This window comes from Pagrus pagrus, assembly GCF_965226575.1.
Source record: "Pagrus pagrus genome assembly, chromosome: 18".
Lineage (NCBI taxonomy): Eukaryota > Metazoa > Chordata > Actinopteri > Spariformes > Sparidae > Pagrus > Pagrus pagrus.
The window spans coordinates 22,272,328-22,293,189 of record NC_140202.1 but is presented as its reverse complement, the minus strand read 5'-3'; the positions used below and the strand labels follow the sequence as shown (position 1 = coordinate 22,293,189).

At 42.4% G+C, this 20,862-nt stretch overlaps 1 protein-coding gene across 4 annotated transcripts in view; it reads right to left on the bottom strand.

The window, feature by feature from the left end:
* Positions 1 to 10,507, bottom strand: part of LOC311274301 (single-stranded DNA-binding protein 3) — a 43,062-nt gene extending 32,555 nt beyond the window's left edge. For all 4 annotated transcript variants that reach the window (XM_084381866.1, XM_084381863.1, XM_084381864.1 and 1 more), the window contains exons 1-3: positions 10,261 to 10,507; positions 1,800 to 1,872; positions 1,120 to 1,181 (exon numbers count right to left, since the gene is read on the bottom strand). In XM_084381866.1, coding sequence (XP_084237992.1) covers positions 1,120 to 1,181; positions 1,800 to 1,872; positions 10,261 to 10,316 — 191 coding nt within the window. In that variant the 5' untranslated portion in view covers positions 10,317 to 10,507. The remainder of the gene's footprint in view (positions 1 to 1,119; positions 1,182 to 1,799; positions 1,873 to 10,260) is intronic.
* Between the last annotated feature and the right edge of the window lie 10,355 nt (positions 10,508 to 20,862).

Genomic DNA, 20,862 nt, shown 5'->3' with positions numbered 1-20,862 from the left:
AATATCTGAGTTTGTACATAAAATATTAGCTTAATATATTCAAATTTGAATAATGGCTCTTTCATGAGCCTTCGGACCATGAAAATGAAGCTACCGTTTGTGCATATGACGGTGATGAATTATGTAGGGTCGGGATGAGTACGCATGTGTTGGGAAGGGAGGGTACACTACAGCTGCAGTGATATGTCAAATAATCAATTAGTTGATCGGAATAAAATGTATAGCCAACGTTTTTGGTAATCGATTAATCGTTTCAATTAAATATTCATCATCAAAAATGTACTTGTTCCTGCTTCTTAAACAGAAGGATTTGCTGCTTTTCTTGTCATTTATGATAGTAAATAGAGTTTGGGGGGTTTTAGACTGTTGGACAAAAAAAGTTACTCTGGGCTTTGACATTTTATAGACTGAATGACTCAGGGATTAATTGTGAAAATAATTGGCAGATTAATTGATAATTAATGTAATTGCTGGTTGCAGTCTTAAGGCTCATTTATGATCCCTTTATGTATGAAAATATATGCATCTATTTTTAACAATATAACCGTCACTGCCCACATACTTCTGAGCATCCTGAACGTTGGCATTGATGTCAAGCTAAACAACCACTTGAAGGCACCGTTCAGAGTCAAATCGGTCTTGCCTGGACCATCCAACTCACATTTAATTCCCGTCTTATCGCCTCCCAGTTGTTCTGTAGTAACTGTTGTTTCTTGAACAAAGTAACATACAAACGTTTAAAACTTCTCATCAATTCACAATACCTCTCCGCAAAAGCTCCACTATTTTTAAAACTTCTACTTCTTGTCCTGTGGTTGTTTCGCGCTTCAACTATTGGCCAAACTGCTACACTGCCCCCATGACTACCGGAGGTACTGCTCTGCTTGTCGGTATCCCTAAGCTTTCAGAAAACGTGCAGAAAAATGGACGAAATGAACTCGGAGTACGGACAGAAGGCTCCGTCCATATCCGTATCTAAAGTTTAGCATAAATGAGACTTTAGAATACACAGCTCGAGGCAGTACTGTTTACACACCTAAGAAAATAAAATGCATAGACTTACAGTATCACAGCAAGACAAAACTAGCTCATTTCATACTCAGAAGAAGTGACACTCACCACCACCACGAATGGAGGAATCCAGGGGGCTCCCCTAATGTAATATTCTTCTCCCATCGAATCTGAAGGAGTGGAGAGGAAGAGAGAAAAGTCACTTGCAGCCACTAGAGAGAGGATTATGTCTGCAGGTCCAGGGGTTAAGAACATATAATCAGTCAGTCTCAAACTGTCAATGGCCTCGGACGTGAAGATGGGCATCTTTCTGGCTCTACCGATCTCCATTTTCCTGACTCTCTTCTTTCCGTTAAGTCCTCTTTTCCCTTTTATTAACTTGTAAAATGTGTTGTGGATTCAGAAAATAGCTCAATTCATTCACCCGTTTGCACCCAAAAGTGCTGTTAAGAGGCTTAGAAATGCATACTTCCAACAACACACATGCCTACAGACAACTGCATCAGTTGTTTTTGCACCGTGGCAGACTGCGAGCATGATCTGGTGTAACTTTATAGGATTTCCTTTTGAAATATTGATGCAACACCTTACGCTCTGTAATCATGTTTAGCATGTTTGCACTGACAATACAAGTTGTTGTAAACATCCACTAAAGCCGCCTGGTTATAGTATGTACACTTTTATAAATAAAGAAAGCTGTTCTACACTCACAAGCGACGTGTTTGATTACTTTTTTCATCATTTCTTTAAATAACTCTATAAACATCGTTAAGAGTTACGGATCTTACCTCAGACAGGAAGGTCTGTGCGGACTTCTGTGCTCCCACATGTAGCAGGTACTCGTACACATATAACGCCAACCTGAAATGCAAAAGAAAATAATTTGTTAGAGGCCAAACTCGTCCTTATTTCTCAAGACCAATGAAATGACAAACACACAAAAGAACAAACCAAAACCAAACCTACAAACCTACCCCAAATGGAAAGAGGTCGAGGAACTAAAATAGAATAAACTATAGGTCTCTTGAGCGAATAGTCAAGAAATATTTGACAGACTAAAAGTGTAGTGCTTCCTTTCGAGTTTTAACCACATACAAATAATGAATGTTAGATATTAACGGACCAACAATGGATAAAAAGCATTTATAGCCACATTTCCATCAAGCAGTCCAGTCCAATTCAGTTCATTATACATTAGAGTGGTTATTGTTGCGTTTCCACTTACGAGAGATGTGAATGGTACAAACAGAACCAATCCATTACGTCCTGTTTTTGTCAACTTCGAGCTGAGACTAAAGGTAGAAATAAAACACTGCAGATCACCGATTGGTCAGAGAGAATCGGATGCATCCGATGTGGGATTTCCCAAACTCTCCTGTCTTTTTCATCAAAGTTTTTCTTCTTATTGTAATGAACAACCACATACATACAGACAAAAAACGCACACGAGACATTAGATGTTCGGTATAGCGATTGCGTGGCTGAGCAAGTGAGAGTGGCAGAAAAGTGACGGGCAACGTGAGCAGAGCAACGGAAAAGGGCGGCAGTAAGTTGTCAATCTGGCAGTAAAAGTACAGCATAGGTTAGAATGTGTCAGTGTCAATAATTGCTGCAGCTTCTCATGATCAAGAAAAATCTGGTCTGGTTTTATCCAACTGCTGGAAGTGAGAGGGGTTAAGCCGGAAGCTAGTTACAACCCCGCCTTGAGGGTTTCGGTACACATAGGTACAGGTTTCATAGATAAAATACTGAAAGTGTTTGGTGGAAGCACAGCTAAGATGTTTGAATGGGAGAAGAGTCAAGATACCCTTCATCACTGTACATAGGATGAGCAAGTGTTGCTTTTCTTCAGTAATAATGTACTGGAACAATAAGCCAGTAGTGGGAAAGGTTGCACTTTTTGTTCTTATGTTGACTTTCTTTATATCGTTTGTATCTCAATAAAAAGAGAAGTCGTATGCATGACTGTAATTTAAAAATCAATGATTGTAAAGAGCTTCCCAACCCCAGTTGTAATATTAATACTTGCAGAAACTGGTGTTTGCTTGCAGAATGAATGCTGTAGACAACTTGTACAGCTTGTGTTTGACCAGTTAGCAACTTTCAGTACCGTTACCTTCACTTTGATAGTTCCTAACTCACTCCTAAAGTAAAGTACTATCTTGAGAGTAGAGACTGAGGGCAGTTAGTCTTTAAAATGTCCAAAAAATTGTCAACTAGAATGGCACTGAGTAGAGACCATACCTCCGCCAAGGCCCACTCACAAGTATGCCTGATTTTTTTCATCAAGCATCATGCATTATTCACTGAGAAATTAACAAATTCTGGGTTATCAAAATAGTTGGTGATTAATTTTCATTAATTGTTTTCTAAACATTGCAGCTCTATTTGGGGGGTAAAAACCATGACCCAGGAAACAAAATTGGCTGTGGTCCCAGCAGGTGAAGCTCCAGGGTACCTCCAAAGGACTTCTGTACAATTTCTCACAAGCTATAGGAGCCCCATCATCCCAGCAGCACTTCTGTGGCCTGTATAGTTTTCCCACTACTGTGCATCTTACCAAACCTAAGCATCCCGAGTCGTCAAATCACAGCTGAAGCTGAAAAACACCTGCCGACTTGTGTGAGAAATAATGTGTTCTGACTGAACACACCAGGTTCTGACAGAAATAGCTGCATACGACACGCATTCCCTCCAATTCCAACAATACTTTAAAAGCTCTCAACAGACTTTTTTTAAATAACTGCTATTATAACAGGCCAGACACACTTGATAACGAACAATCCACCAGGGTCTATTAACACACACAAGAACCATGCTGTGGAGTGGGAAACCCCCATTGGCCCAACATTGTACTCCTAACGCCTTCACTTAGTCGTGTTTAATAGGCTGTTAATGGACCATCAATCGACCGGCAGCGTGGATATGACAGTGCCCTGTGTGCCCAGAGCAGACAGTCCTCTGACAGGCCAATAAGGTCCTAATGAGAAGGACAGTAGCTCAGTGTCAAAGTCCCCATCATTAGTCAATGAGCTGATCAATGAAACATGGTTTTGAGATAATAAGGCTGTTGTGCAGTTTGATTTTAACCACTAACAGCCAATTTGCCGTCACAATGCTGACTTCCACAGAATTGTTTTGCTGAATGGTGGGATGAAGGTCTGTTTAAGTGCATTTAAGCCTCTTAACATGATGTATAGTTGGACAATAAAAATGTTGGATAGGAAGCTGATAAGCTCACTATCTTTGTATTCTAAAGAAATTAAATGGGGTGATTTTTAATAACTGTGCACAGTTTGCCAACGTAGAAATTATTTATATGTTACTGCATCATCACCAGCCACAGGGTCAAACTTCGGGCTGCAGCTATGAAGAAATATACGTTACTCCATCATATAAACCTAATTTGGACTGATGGTTTGGGATTAAATAATTAAATATGGGAAACACAAACTGAAATGCAAGGACGATCCATCGAGGAAAATTAATCTGCAACCAATCAAACAATCATTGAAGCCATTTTTAAAAGGCGCGTAGGCCGAAATTTGATGACTTCAGGTTCACAAAAGTGAGAATTGGCTTGATGTTTTTTTTTACAGATTACAGTAGCAGGCAGAAAAATAATCTTTAGATCATTTTAATCTATCAGTCTATTCAGTTAATCAGAGCTGCAACAATTAGTCAATAAGTTGTCACCATTTAAATTACCACCAACTATTTTGATAAACAATTAAGCGGTTTGAGAAGATAGAACTGATTCCAGTTACTTAAATGTGATTATTTTCTGGTGTCTTTACTACTCTATGATAGTAAACTGGGTATATTTGGGTTGTGGACAAAACAAGGCACTGAAGGACTTCCTCTTGGGCTTTGTGAAATACTAATCAACATTTTATAGACCAAACAGCTAAGTGATTAATCTAGAAAATAATCCACAGATTAAAGTCCTAATGATGATAGTCTATAATTAGGTGTGTGTCCCTTTAAAAATAACCATGAATAAGTAAATGTCCACATGGGAAAGTAAAGCACTGCACACTTCTGTGTGAGAATCCACTCGTTTCATTACTATTTCTGCTAAATGGCTTGAATCAAGCTACAGATGAGGCGAGCACATGGGAGCAACAGAAATGGCAGAAACTACTACTGCAGAGTGTTGTGATGGAGAGACGATCTGCGCCTGACCCGTTCTTACTACTAATGATATGCAAAGGTTTAAAATATGCATTGTTAGTATGCAAATGTAGTCTGTAAAAGATATGAATAAGCGAACAGACAATAACTGTAGTTTGGAGCCGATGGTTGCTACATGATCACACCTTGTCCTTCGCATAGACACGACGCAGTCAGGGGGCATTTTCTGAACATCATCACAGCAGGAGGGGCAGCAGCTGGCAGATATAAATGCACGCAACCAAAGAATATGACGAAAGAATATGACGATTAAATGTGTTTTTAAATAGCAAAGAAATAAATCTGTGTTTGTTCCAGCTTTTAATCAAGTGTGACACATGATCAGTTCTATATGACGTCAAAGTAATCTGCACGCCACATACTCACGAGCACACACTAGTATGCAGTGTATTTGGTGCATACGATAACAAAGTAGGACAATGCTAATAATTCAGACACAACTACAGATAAACATTCAAGGCTGTGCAACGAAATACACATCTAAACTGCACACTGCTGGTCAATAAGTCTGCTCTTTAGTGTAGCCTGAAACAGTGGTTCAATGGGTGAATGGCATTGGATTTGTCGTCATGACCCCCCTCCTGACCTGGTCTGAGCATAAGCTTGTTGACCCAGCTTGTGTGTTATGTTATGGATACCAATTTTATTGGAAGCTTTTGACATTTGAAAATCATTTAAGTGATTGCCCCACAGAGAGAGTCAGAAACTTTGCATGGTACATGTGTAATGCAATGTTTTGTAGTTCTATAGTTTATACGCAACATGCATTAAATACAGCTGCAATGATCAGTCAATTAATCAATTAGTCGAGTTAAAGAAAATTACTTATTTTTTTAGGCGTGAAACATGAACATGTTGCAGTTTCTTAAATGTAACGATTTGCAGCTTTTCTTTCTCACTGTTGGTTGGACGAAAGAAGAAAATTTCAACTCTGGGAAAATTGTATTGAGCATTATTTTTTTCACATTTATAGTCTAAGGGCCCTGACATACTACGTGCCAATATCTGGGCTGTTGGTGGGTGTCTGTGGCCAGAGTTTTTGCAGCTTTTCCCCACACCTTGTCAGCGGCTTTCAGGTCGAATGAGCTCATAGAATTGGTGGCCCATTGGTGAGACAAATTACTCTGATTGGCTGTTAAGCTAAATAGATCCACAAGAAGAGAAACAAGAAAGGAAAGGGAGAGCCTCTTGCTGTAATACCCATGATTTCATCCATTTAACACCGTTTCTCTCTATATTTTGCCTCCGCCTCTTCACCAAATTTTTATCAGACATACAGTTTTCCAAATCAGAAGTGGCAATATTAGCAAGAATGGTGTGAACATTTGAGGCAAACCCTGCTTTATCATAACAATGGCTTGTATATAGAGCCCGACTGATACTTGATTTTGTGGCCGATGTTAGCGAGTAGAAAATTATGATATCGATACATTCGTTGCAACGATTCCTCAATGTGGTTATCAAAGACATGTGACACAGATATGTACCAGAAGCTCAGCTAACTATAAACCTCATCGTCTAAAGTGGCAACAAAAACATTAGTGGGAATTTAATTATTGTCAATTACCCAAAGCATGTTTCAAAAAGAAACATTTTCATAGACGCATATCGTGAAACATATATACCGATACTGATATATCTGTGATAGGCCAATATCGGCCGATAATATCAGCCAACCGATATATCAGTCGGGCTCCAGTTTTACTCTTTCACCTCGTGGGACGGAGAGTTATTTCCTCTCATGCAGGCGCAGAACTTACGTGCCAAACGTGTGTGTAAAAGTGATAATAGTTTCAATGAGCAGTGCAATGTCTCTCTGTATGTGTAGAGAGGACCATCTTTCTTGGAGGGTAATAAATAGCTATGGGTGTTCCCCTCTGTCAGATAGTCACCAAGATAAGAAAACATACACGCACATGCAGACATCCAGATGAACAAACAAACAAAGCCAAGGCAGCCATTAATTCTAAACTTCCTGGAGTGATCTACACCGGTTGATATCATTCAGCTCTAAATAAATGTACCGTCCTGCACAACTATGAAATGCCTAACAGCAGAATCCATCCTGACTTCATTGACTTGCTCAATTCAACACAATACGGTGGGACAGGTTTGGTTGTTGTACAATTGGCCGATGCTCCCGAGAGGCTAAAGACTGCAGTTCACACACACACGCGCATGCACACACTTGACCACTTTAGCCAGGGGAATCTGACCACTTTCTGAGGCTCCTACCAATTTGTAGGTCACAAAGCTCTACGTGACCGCTGGTGTAGAGTGTAAAGTCACTGCCACTCGCAGGTCAGTCTAGCATTGGGCCACACACACACCTGCACAGCACACATACACATCGCTGCACTTTGCTGTTTACTAATCACACTTTAACACCTATAGATTCCCTGCATCTGTACTGATTGTAAGACTTTTGAGATAACTGGAAAAGGCTCACAGGAAGCTTTAGGATACAGCGCTCGCCTCAAATATTGATACTGTTTACATCTCCCTGTACACTGCAGGTTTACCGACCTGCTTAATACATGTGCAGCCTTCTATAGGAGTTTGACTAGAAAGGAATGGTTAGACGTGGTCTTATGTCTGGGGATAGGAGGATCACACTGCAGATCCCCCCCTCAAGAGGCCTTCAATGAAATTTTTATGTGTGGTGTGTGTGTGTGTGTATGTGTGTTTTCGTGTGGGTTGCAAAAGGGGCTGCGTGTGCGTGCACCTGGCCTACTGCATTATTAAAGCTCAGAAGCTAGCTCATAGAGAAGGAAGAGAAGTTTTAGAAGGAGGAGGAGGTGGAGGAGAAGGAGCATCTATAGGACGGCGGGGTAAAGGGAGAGGGGAACAATTTGTTTTGGCTCGAACATGAGAGTGGGCATGCCCCATTTTTATAGAGGAGGAAACAGTAGGAGGTACAGGGGATCAGAGGAGCAGTCGAGTCATGATGGAGAGGGAAAGAGGATGGTCATGGTTGCTTTTGACAGCCAGAATGTGAAATTATGTTCATAAAGGGCCATAAAAAATCTGAAAGATAGTTCCAGCAACTATTTCTCTTTAGTTTTAAGGTTATACAGCCTAGTGACACCAAAGTTTCACTGCTGGGATCAGATTCTACTCTCATTTGATTTATACACTTCCCCGCCTCGCTCGTGCTGAAACAAAATTTTCATCCTCCGCACCACCATGTGAGGTGACCTCCTGACCTCCCTCCCGCCGTTCCCCCTCACGTCCTGAGATGGGACATCAGAGCGTGCATACGCTTACTCCCAGAGTGAGAAACCTCCCCGATGTACACCAACAGCACACCTGACATCCTGCCTGAGGCCCCCCGACAAAACCCCCTCTTTAAACATGGATGAGTCGGCCCACCATATCTCTCCTTCTCTTCTGTCTCTTCCCTTCTCGTCCGTCTCTCTCAACTCTGACGCAAAGCTGAGAGCAGCTGCTTCAGTCCGTCTCAATAATTCAACAGCGAAGCGAGGGATGAGGACTTTGAGGAGCAGCAAAGGATGGGAAGTGAGAGTTGGGAGGCAGATGGAGAAAGACACGGAGAAAGAGTGTGGGATCAGGGCATGGCGTAAGGGGAGGCGAGAGCTTCAGGAGGTAAATGAGGCAAACATGCACATGAGTCTGACAACTCTGTCCCACTTCAGTACCCCAATCTGCTGGCTGGTCCAGCCAGTCGGTGAGCGAGTGAGCATTTGCTGGTGTTCGAACCATCCACTGTGAGGAATAAAGCCGTGAGCATTCACCTGTGTGGATGCTCCTACCTCTGGGTTATTCAGCTGTAGTGGAACAGGGACTAGCATTAAGCGTTGAGACAGCAAACAAAGTTGAATGAAAGCGTGTGCAGGTTAGTTGGCTTTGTTAACAGTGGCCATCAGCAAAGGAAGTTCCCTGCATATGCTGGCTTTAAATTTCAGAATTAAAGCATAAAAAGTTTGTGAGTAAATAAAGCCACATTTCTGACTGATCTTTAGCCCGTGTGGATTGTTTAAGTGCTGGGAAACGTGCGGCATGCATCCATCCTGAGCGAACAACAGGCATGGAGACGGAGGCATGCAGACAAAGGGATCGACAGAGAGGCTACAGCTCCACAAGCTAACACCGCCTGTGCTTCCTGACAAACCGGCCACTGTTTTATTTTTTTAAAAAAAGCCCACATCTGGGTCTCCTCCTACAGGCAGGGAAGCTCGGAGTCGATCCCCGGCAGTCACTCGCACAACTCGGGGGGTGACTGAAGGAAATCCGTACGGGCCACAAAAGTTATGAGGCGCAGCTCCGTGGCTGCGCGGAGACCGTGGCGGCGGCGGCGGCGGCGGCTCTCCGCTGACCGGACGCACACAGCGCAGACAAAGTGAGCCGGCGTGGAACGTTCGGTAACACCGCGGAACCGTTCTAGAACGCGTCCCGTCGCTACTTTGTAGCAAATCCCTTTTTACCTGCCGCCGCCGCCGCTGCTCGAGCGGGGCGACACAAAAGCCAGCTAGCTACAATGCATTGTTCCCCACTCACTGGGGCGAGATGGGACTGGAGGAGTGGGATCCCCAGCAACGCTCCTCGCAGACAATTCAAGCCGCCGGGGAGTGCGCACATTTGTACGTTATACCCGAAAAAAAAAAAAACACGTGCAGCACAACGCTCCCTTCCTCGGTCGAGCGGTGCAACTTTAAGTCGCCCCACGAAAAAAAAAAACTGCCAGTGGCACGAGAGAGAGAAACAAGAGAGAAAAAAGAGCAAGAGTGAAACTGGCAGTGCACGGCTAGCCGCTCGGGCTAACTTAGCAGCCATGCCTGCGTTAAGTTGGAGGATGGAAGAGGCAGCCGCGGTGGCTACAAAACGCGGCGAATAAACTATCGCAGCATCACTTTTTGCTGCTTGCATGTTAGCAAATAAAAAACACACAAAAAAACACACACACACACAAGAGCTCGCAGGAGAACACGCGTGCTCCCGCTGAAGTGACTGCCTCACATCAGTTAGCAAGTTTAGCCACCTAGCAGCACACTCTTCTTGGCTGGTTCTCTTGTGACAGTGCAATAATGTACTTACTTTTCTCTTGCTTGGCTATCGGAGGGGACCACAGCTCCTTTGCCCTTGCCGTACATCTTGGGAGGCTGTTCTGACACTTTATTTTATCCCACTCGACACCTGTCAAAGAAAGCTACCAGGAAAACCTACTATCTCCATAGCTACCCAGTTAGTGTTGTCTCCCTATTTCTCCCTTGCGCTCTCTTTGCTCCGGTTTCCTTTTTTTTTTTTTTTCTACATCCCCAACATTGCCCACAAATCAGGCAGGGTTTCAGCCGGGGGGAACTTGAAACAGTCCACTGGTGGAGCTTTTTTTTTTTTTTTTTTTTTTTTTTCAATCGCTGTTCCTGGATTCAGCTCACGCCCCCCCTGTTGTGAGACGGTGGGGGCTTCTTAAAGCTACAGTGTCTCAGTTTTCTCGACTTCGCTCAAGTTCAAGTTCTCTTCTGGACTCTTTCAAGTTCAGGCCTCGCGTCGCATTTGTGTCCATGTACAGTTACCAATGTGTAACTTTTATTCAACCCTAATGTCAGTTGAGGCATTTCCCCTTGATGCTGCGTTTCAGTGTTTCATTTTTGCACCCATGTCACAGCAGAGGGGCACTTCACTGGCCCGAATGCCCACCTGGGGCCCCCCCTGTGTTCAGCAAGTACTTGTCCTGCAGTGAAACCTTATGACAACTATGAACGTTAACCTTTACTCTGCACACGCAGGAGGGGCCTCTCATTAACTCTCACCCCTGACCCCCAGATAGTCTGCGCACACCACTGATTGAGGTTATTGAGTTACCTGATTATATAACTGTACATAAGAGGCCGTAAGTTATTTTATTGCTCTTTTCGCGCAATATTTGGGTTATTGGGACTGGGAACTGGGATCCAGGGACTAGTAAGGGTCCTGACAGAGGTGCAAGGGATCACAAACTACTTGAGGACTCTTTTTTTTTGTTCTATTATTCATTTCAACACAGAGCTCACTCTGCCTGTATCCAAATAAGGTCTGATGTCACAGATACTGAACAAAAAGAGCAAAAATATTGATCTGTTTGTCCATTTTTTTTTTTCATTTTTGTTCATCTTTATTGACTTATAAGCAGTTTTATTCATGATATCGAGTTCCAGGTGGTCTCATCATTTAATTTAAACACAAACATTTCATTCTGAATCTTTATGGTCGTGTGTGCCGCTCCCAAATTGAACAAACATGGCGATGGCATTTTACTATATGTTAAAATTGGAAAAAATCATGACACGAATTGTTGCCGTTAGTCCATAAAGCACATTGTAGGTTCACATTTTGTTACCAACAGAATGATTTAATCCCCAGCATATCAGCCACTCCCAAACAATTCCCACAAATGGCACTTTGTTCTAGTTTAGCCTTCAAGTGTGATGTTCATAGTAACACACCTTTTTTCCCAAGAACGTTCCAACATAGGATGCCAGAGCTACTGTAAGTGTTAACGTGGTGTTTCACGTATGCTCCTCTGCTCTCGCTGGGCGATGTGTAAGTCTGTGTCATGTCCCTTTAAGAGTGTGTAGAGGGCAGTTGCAGAGTTTGCGTGTGCACATGTGTGTGTGTGTGTGTATATGTGTGTAAGGCAGGGACAGGCAGTGTGTTCTGTTTTCGTGCTACTAGCTGTGGGAAGGGCACAGCTGACTGTCTGTGTGCGTGTGTGTTTGTGCGCACGCCGGCGTGTGTGTGTGTGTGTGTGTGTGTGTGTGTGTGTGTGTTTGTATGTGTGTGTGTGTGTATGAGAGAGAGAGAGAGAGAGTGAGGAAGAGAGAGCGGGAGAGAGAAAATATATTTCTGTGTGAGTGTGGTAGGGCTTGTTTTTTTAAACATGAGAATACAAACACCTCATGATGAGCAGACTTAATATGAAAGAATAGAGGAATATTAGAGGATGAAGAGGGAGAAAGAACAGGAGCGAGGAGCGTTATGACAGCAGGAATATTCCTCAGTGAACTAGCGAATGTAAATCTATAGCAACACAGATGTACTGAAAGATGCAGTAGACGTAGAATGTGATATATATGTAAATGTTTATGATATGCATACATTAAATTGTACTTCACTGTCTTCATTGTACTCACAATCTCACTCAAATGCAGAGCAAGACAGAGTATGAATAGGAAAAGGAATCTTTTTGTTCCTGTCAGGGCCGTAATTATATTATATATTGGGGGAACACATCCCAAACACTCAGAATGCCCCCCTGATAAATGATTAGATAAATTTAAGAATGACAGGGCCAAATCAAGATGCATTTTGGTTATTTTGCTAACATGAGGGATGCATTTTGGTTATTTAGCTAACACGAAGGATGTATTTTAGTTATTATACTAATATGAGGGATGCATTTTGGTTAATTTGCTAACATGAAGGATTCATTTTAGTTATTTTGCTAACATGGGGGATGCATTTTGGTTATTTTGCTAACATGAAGGATGCATTTTGGTCATTGTGCTAACATGAGGGATGCATTTTGGTTATTTTGCTAACATGGAGGATGCATTTTGGTTAATTTGCTAACATGGGGGTGCATTTTGGTCATTATGCTAACATGAGGGATGCATTTTGTCATTATGCTAACATGAGGGATGCATTTTGGTTATTTTTCTAACATGGAGGATACATTTTGGTTATTTTGCTAACATAGAGGATACATTTTAGATATTTTGCTAACATGAGGGATGCATTTTGGTTGTTTGCTAACATGGGGGGGCTAAACACTGCTAAACTAATTTCCATGATTTTTACTTGTGATTCTAGTATGAAGCTCTTCTGCAGTTGTGCAAGTGTTGTTGCTGTACCCCGGAAAAACCAGTTGCTCAACTGCCGAGGGCAGGTACAATCAACTGTACTGTCTCTCTCCATTTCTTTGAAATATACTAAGAATTGAATGTGACATCAATGTTATGCAGGCTATGTAACTGTCAATTGTGACAGCTTTCGTAAACTTACATATGGCCTTAGTTTCAGTTGCTCCTGTTAAGCAACTGAAACTAATCACCAGCATCTGCTCTGGTTATCAGTATCTTAATCTTTTAATATTTGCATGTTTTTCAGACAACGTCCACACTAAATTTGAAAACATTTACATATGACCAGACGTGCGTCCTCACCAGCATTTTCCAGTTGTTTTATTAATGATCTCCATCCTCACTGAAATGCCAAAACAACAAAAATGGTAAAAGAATAGTTTAGTTGTTTTCATTTTTTCTATGTCTGAGATCAGAAAACTAAATAAGCATGAAATTATGATTGAAGGCAGCTCATAAAATCTACCTGTGAACCGGGAGAACAGTCACTTGTGTGCCTCTGTGCTGTCAATCAAACGACGACTTTATGAGTGCAGTCGTCTGAAATAATATGTACATTTGTAATGAGCGATCAGAGAGAGGACAAGAGGGTTAGAACAAGCTTATGCCTCTGTTTTCCAAAAGCTGTGTTTCTCCAACTTCTTTTTAAATTAAAAAATCAAAACAAACCAGCTTTTTTGTGTGAAGAGGCCAAAACAGTGAGATCAAGATGATATTTTTTAATTTAGCCATCATACTCTCATGGAGAAGGAGAATGAGCGAAAGAGAGAAAGTGATGGTGTGGGTATCTTTTAAGCTCTAGACCACAAACTCTATCACTGTCTCATCATAGCACCAGTATTGATCGGAGAACCCAATGATCCCCGGGAACACTGGCTCTTCCTCCTTTGCACAGAATAAACACAAGCAGCATCAGTGTGTACTCTCTCTTGCTCTGTGTTTCCTCCCTTCTATCAAATGCAGATGAGCAGATATGGCTGGTAGTATTTTGTCCACACGCTTCCTCCATGTAGCCACACCGCCTTCCAACAGCGTAGCTGTACGTAAAAACTGTATTTGTTGAATAAATTAACTGTTAGGATAGAAAATCATAAACATTGGAAATGTGCAATTACACAATAAGATCAACGTTTCCGTCCACCCATTATTGTTTACGACCGTGAGTGCTCCAATCCACCCTTTATTTATGCAGATTTTCTAATATACATACAAAAAGCTAAGGAGAAACATAAGAAACTCCACTAAAGAGACAAAAAGACAGGTCAGTCGAGCGATGAGACTTTAACCTTCTTCAAAGTAACACAGAAACAAACATAAATGCCACATATCCTTAATGTTTACTACATTGCTTTCATTGTTTTGAGTGAAATTCCAAGAAACTGAGTTATAATCAACCGGATAATTTTGCTTTACATTGTACTGTGTCAGAAATGTATAATATTAACTGACCCTGGAACTGCACTAAATAATTCAGTTCCATCTCTGCTGGGAGATCTTTTACAACTTTTATTCAGTGTCAAATTGTTTGGTTATGTAAGGTTTGTGGCGCAAAAATGCTGAACCTGTAACCAGTTTGCTCACATGCATAGCGTGTCCTGAGCCACGGCACAGACCTTTGGCACAGATTCATCTACTCTGCGGACTCACGTCTCAGTTTGAACGTACAGTAGTTGTTTCCCTAAAACACCACAACTCTGGAGTCTCCTCTGGTTTATCACTTGGCACCTGGCGACGCTGCCCTCCAAACTTCCACCGCGATCCCCTCCTCTCCATCCCTCTCTTCCTCTGGTATCTCCCTCTCCATCTCGCCTCATCACTCTCTCCTTCCTCCTCTTCCACATCGTCGTCCTCTCCTCTGACCCACTTTCTTGCCTTCTCGCCACTATCTCCCTCTGTTCTTCCTCGTGCACCCACATCCTTCATCTCTCTCTCTCTCTCTCTCAGTCCTCCCCCCTTCCTCCTCCATTTCCGTTCTCCCTCTTGCCTCCACGCTTCTCCACCCTCATGCTCCTCCTTTAGTTTGCTTCTTCCTACTCCGCACCTCTCTCCTCACTCTTCCTCCACTCTTCTCCCCAATGGATCTCCATCTTTCCATCCTCATGCAGTCATTTTGAATATTCTTATCTCTCCTTCTCTCAGCCTCCACATCACTCCTTTTTCCTCTCCCTTGTGCCTTCCTCTTCCTCAGCTTTCTACCTTGCCCCCCCTCCCCCTCCTCTCCTGTTCCTCCTCTTCCTCCTCCTCCTCCTCCCTTCTCCTTCCACCACCATGAGTCATTTCGTGCACTCTGTGCTCCCCTCACTACGCCACACAGCCACTCAGGACAGACATTCATCAGCGGCTGAGATGATAGATGCTGCTCACCACAGCTCCAGCAGCCAGTTAGCCTGAGGTGATGCCTTATGCATTCAGATATCACCTGGCTGGCTGTAGTCTGCCGCCTCGACCGGGATCTAATACGCACAACAGGACAAAAGTTTACACACACACACACATGCACGCACACACTGCACTACCTGGCGTCTGAGACTGGCTTTAAGTTCGTCGCATGTACCGCTGCATAAGTGTATTTGCACTTTAATAAAGTTTATTTAAGTGTGCATGCAATAGTGCTGGAATGTGTGTGTGTGAGTGTGTATGTGTGTGTGTGAGCTGTAGATTGTTAGGTATGTAAATTCCAGGGGAGTTAGGTTAATTGGGTCTGAAAAAGAGGTGGGTGTGTCTCTCTCCTCTATGACAGGCTTATTTACATAGCAAAGCTGTAATTACCCTAACGAAGCCCCTACCCTATCAGGGAGAGTGCACACACACACACACACAGACACGCGTACACACAAAGACACACACCAGCAATCCCCCAAACAGGTTTGAGCTCAATCATGCCAAACCTGTATTTTTCATCACTCCAGATCCCTCTCAGAAGCGTCCCATTCACACGTTCATTTCTAATTGAATGGCATCCTTTGCGGTGCCAATCAGTCAGTTTGTTGGAATTTCTCTATCAGCGCTCATTGGCTTGTAAGAGAGATGTGGGACCCGTTCCAGCACTTAGCAATCACTTCCTTCCCTTCTCGCCCCTCTGTGTTCTTTTGTGAAAACAGGCTTTAGGGGTAATAGAATAAAAAAAAGATTTGCTTTGTGTCATATCAATGTAAATCAAAAATCCAAACCATTGTTACAGAAAATGAGAAAATGTAAGAACAGCGTTGACATTTTAAGGGGGAATCATTATCCATCAAACCAGCTGAAAAGGAAATTAAAATGAATATTCTCCATGTAGAGGGGCTCGTTCAATCAGTTTGTTAACCCCTTCGTGTGTGAATTATTAAACCACAAAGTTTTCATCTTTTAATGTTTATTTTTAGTCTTAAACAAGCAAAAAATAATGCTAATAACTTCCTTCAATATATATATATGATACATCATTAAAAGAGATTCAGTAATAACTGTTAAATACTTTTATTCTCAGAAAAACACTTTATTTTTCAACAAAAGATGACATTAGAGGCACTTTAATCCTGATTTTCTGTGACTCATAATGCATTTGTCCTCTCATGTGGACGTTATATGGAAAAGGATATAAAATTGGGCCATATTTAGATACAATGCAGACATGGACAAACTGAAACAGGTGCCTGATGCAAGAATTTGAAATAAAACACACAAAATAAGAAGGAATCTAAACAGGCAGAATACCATTTAGCGCTTAACGTCAAAGAAAATGTTATTAAAATGAGTAAAAAAACGTATTTCAAACACCTCATGGAGCTGAAAATTATTTTCTGTACCTGTCTGGTTTTCTGAGAATGACAATTTAACAGTCATTCCAGAGGTACTTGGTGCATCGTGTCCTCCCTCCCTCACCTCAAATGTATGATGCCAAATCTCAAAGTGATCAGTAGAGCGCATACCTCCACCAAGGCCCAACAGTCCCCTTTAACTCAGTCAAACCTCATCCATCGATCACAACTTTTAAACCACCTATAACTTCATTGTGCAGGGTTTAAATGCAGATATCTTAAGGCTTTAACTCTCTGCATGGATACATACCCCTATCTGTAAGTGAAGAAGCACGTTTTTTTATTTTTTTTTTATTTGGGTGAACTGACCCTTAACGTGGCTTCCATTGCTGGGAAATGTTTCACAGTCTCGTCGCATTAAGTCATCTACATTTGCCCAGTTGTCATCTTCCCAGGTAGCCATCCTTCACCACCAATTGTTCTCAAGCATTCTGGTGCGTATTTTTTTCCCTTTAAACAATATGCACCAAAACCCGGTTGCACCTTTACCCCGGGCAGCACCCGGTCCTCCCGTCGCCTCCCTCGGTCTCTGCCCTTCCCTCTCTCTGCACTTCCTATTCCAACAGGAATTTAATCTTTCAAGCCATCGTTGTTTTTCTTCTCCCCTATTTTTACTGCTGCTGCTGCTGCTGCTGCTGCTTGAAAGACCACAGACTGCCTCTGTATGCTGATGCCCCCCACCCCCTCCTCCTCCACCCCTCCTCCACCACCACCACCACCACCTCCTCCTCCTCCTCCGAGCCTGTCTCTCTCTTTCTGTATCTCTATTTGTCTAACTCTCTCATGCTCACCGTCTCTCTCTGCCTGTCTCTCTTCTTCCTCTGCTCCCTGTCCTCATCTCTCCTCCTCCTCCTCCTCCTCACTTGTTCTCTTCTCTACTTCTTCACTCCTTCTCACCCCTCCTCCTCCTCCTCCTCCTCCTCCTCCCCCCCTTTTTTTTCTCTCTCCCTCCTGTCTGTCTATCTGCTGTTTCGTAGCTCTGCTGTACGTGCCACAGATTCAGATGGCAGTCAAATGGTAGACGAGAGACAAACACGGAGACACATGCATGCAATTACATGCTCACACACCACACAAACGCACACGTAGACCGGCACGCATGGACACTGACTCACACGTCTGTGCAAAGGCGCACACACCTGCACACCCGGCGTCATACGCGCTCAAGTATTTCAGTCACCTCCCTCCGTCAGTTTAGTAGGGAGGATATTACTCTTGGAGCACAAAGCTATCAGAAAACAGAATGCAGGAAATATTAATGAGAAGGGAGACTTTTCCGAGAGATTAAAAATGAAGAAGGAGGGAGCCGTGGAGGAAGTTGGGAGAGCAGGGAGAAAAAACAGTATGAAAAAGTTGACTTTTTCAGGTGTCACTGTGCATGTTTTTGACTGTTTTTAATGTCTGGGTGAGAGGGAGACAGCGACACCAAGAATAAGAGAGAGAGGGTGGGGGAGACGGGCGGGTGGTGGTGGTGGTGGTGTTGGTGGTGGAGAGGGAGAAGCAGCGAGGAAAGAGGTCAGTCTGAGCTTATGAAACATTTTCTAACCTAACCCGGCCTATTTCTGACAGGGCAGGACTGTGGACTTACAGTCAGACGCACAAGTTCCCGGGTTGACAGCGACATGCCTTTAGGGACTGACACATTTAAACACACACACACACACACACACACACACACACACACACACACACACACACAGCAAAGCATTCACACACACATACACACTGTAAGCATCTGACATACTAACATGTAAGTTAATGACCTTTCACCTTTTTCAGCCGTGGGGGCCTTTTAGGAGCTGACAACTCTTCTGAGTTTTTTGTACAACTTAACACCGTCTTCCAGAAGAGCTGAAACCCATTCACCTCCGTTCATGTTTATTTTCTCTGGAATTACGCAACGCATATTACATGTCTTTCAAGGAAATACGTTTATATGCGCTCTTGCGGAAAGTCAGATGAAAAGATTAAAGGGTTGCCAACCCTGTCATGTCTGAATGTCAAGTGTGGAGTTAGCAGGCAGTGGTTAGCTTAGCCAGAGACGTTGTAAGAGAGGAGACAAACCACTTAAGGCATTTTTTCGAATTGAAAAGTCCACAATGCGAAGGATGGCAGTTGTATGACACATATTCTTCCCTCCAAAAGCTAATTGTGTGTTTTATCACAGCAGGACTGGGAAACATATCAGCCAATCATGTTGTTGCACCAACGTGAGTGCACGGTTGTGCTTTAACCGATTCGGCGTGGCTGCAGACGGACTTCTAATAGGCTTGGAAAATGTGGATATCACGCTGTTGCTCCTGTGGGATGAGCCGAAGATGTCATGTGAGAGCAGTCCGGAGTGAACCGAAAAGAAGTTGGTGTTGTGAACATTTCAAACCATATTTTCAGGCAAAACCACTTCATGTTTCAGTGATTTTTGGTCAGATTTGAGCAGTTTTTGAGCTCAAAAGAGTATTAAAAGTAGAAGACAAAGTAAATTATCCAAAAAAGTCCATGTGTACTGTAAACTGTGTCGACGGATTACCAGCCTGGCCAGTTTGCAAAGTAACTAGTAACTAAAGTTATCAAGTAAACCACCAAGATGAAGTGGAGTGGAAGTACAAAGTTGCAGAAGATCTTTGAATTGTAAGTACAGCATGTGAGTAGATGTACTGCGTTACATGCCATCATTGAAAGTAACTTGTAACTAAGGCTGTCAGACGAAGGTAGTGGAGTATAAAGTACAGATGTAGATGTAGTGAAGGATAAAGTTTTACATAAATGGAAATACTCAAGTAAAATAACTCATACAAGTAACTGTACTTAGTTACATTCCCTCCTGCACTTTTAAGTATTTAAAGACAGTTTTTTCGTGCTGCTGGCTGCTCATCTGCCCTCGATCACCAGCTGCAGTCACAGTCAATAATGTAACCTTCATCTTGTGCCCATAAATGTTAAGTTGTTAACATGCACACGCTGCTCTGAATAAACATCAGTTATACAGTAACGCTTCAATGAGAAAGTCTGTTCCACATGTTTACTCTGTCTTATTTTTGCCTCTTCTTGTCCTGTTTCTGTTTTTTTTCCTGTTCACTTCAATCTTTTTTCATTTTTACTACAATCTCTGGTATTCTTGTTGATGTCAGATAAAAAAAAAAAAAAAAAGGTTCCCACCAGCAGCCAAAACCAAAAGTAAAAGGACAGGAATGTTGGTAATCAGATAATGTGGTTTGATTTGAACAGATAATGTTTAGCTACTAGGAACTGATATTTGCCAGGTAGCACTGTGGTAGATCCCAAACCAATGAATCAGTCAACCAATGAAGCAGGAGGCGTAAAACAATGTAGTGAATATGTAGAAATATCAAAAAATAAGACTTAGTTCCTCACTTATCGACTTCATTCAACACAAGTCACACATTTGGTATGAATTCAGCAATGTGGCAACTTTCTTTTCTCTTTCTGTGTGAAGAATTCACAACATAAAGCGCTCACAGTCTTTTATTTACATTTGACCCGAAAGCTCGCGACAGAAACACATGTTGACTCGGATGTCAAATTGGATCCAGATTGCGTGTCCTCTCGCAAACGTTTGAACAGTTACAAGACCTTTTCCTTTTTCTTTTTTTTTTTTATCAGAGACACAAGCATGAGTGTGCGGTGGTATAATTGGCCGCGCAGACAGTCTACAGATGTTATTTCCTTTCAACCGGTAGAGTAATTTCAGATGCTGTATTTCTGTCACCTTCGGAGATTGAGAACGGTGTGTTCTGCGATCTTTTTCTCAAGTGACCATGGAGATGTTGCTGTTCGCAGTTCTGTAACAGCTCTAAATATATTACAAACGCTACTGTAAAAGCATGTTGATGAATTTTTTTTTTAAGCTCTTCTGTGAATGCTTAATAATATTTATTCATCTGAATAGAGCCGTCGGTCAAAACACTCTAATCTACGGCGGGTTTATGTTTTAGGACCATCAGCTCTAAAGATCTCAGCTTTTTGTTTCCAAGAGGCCA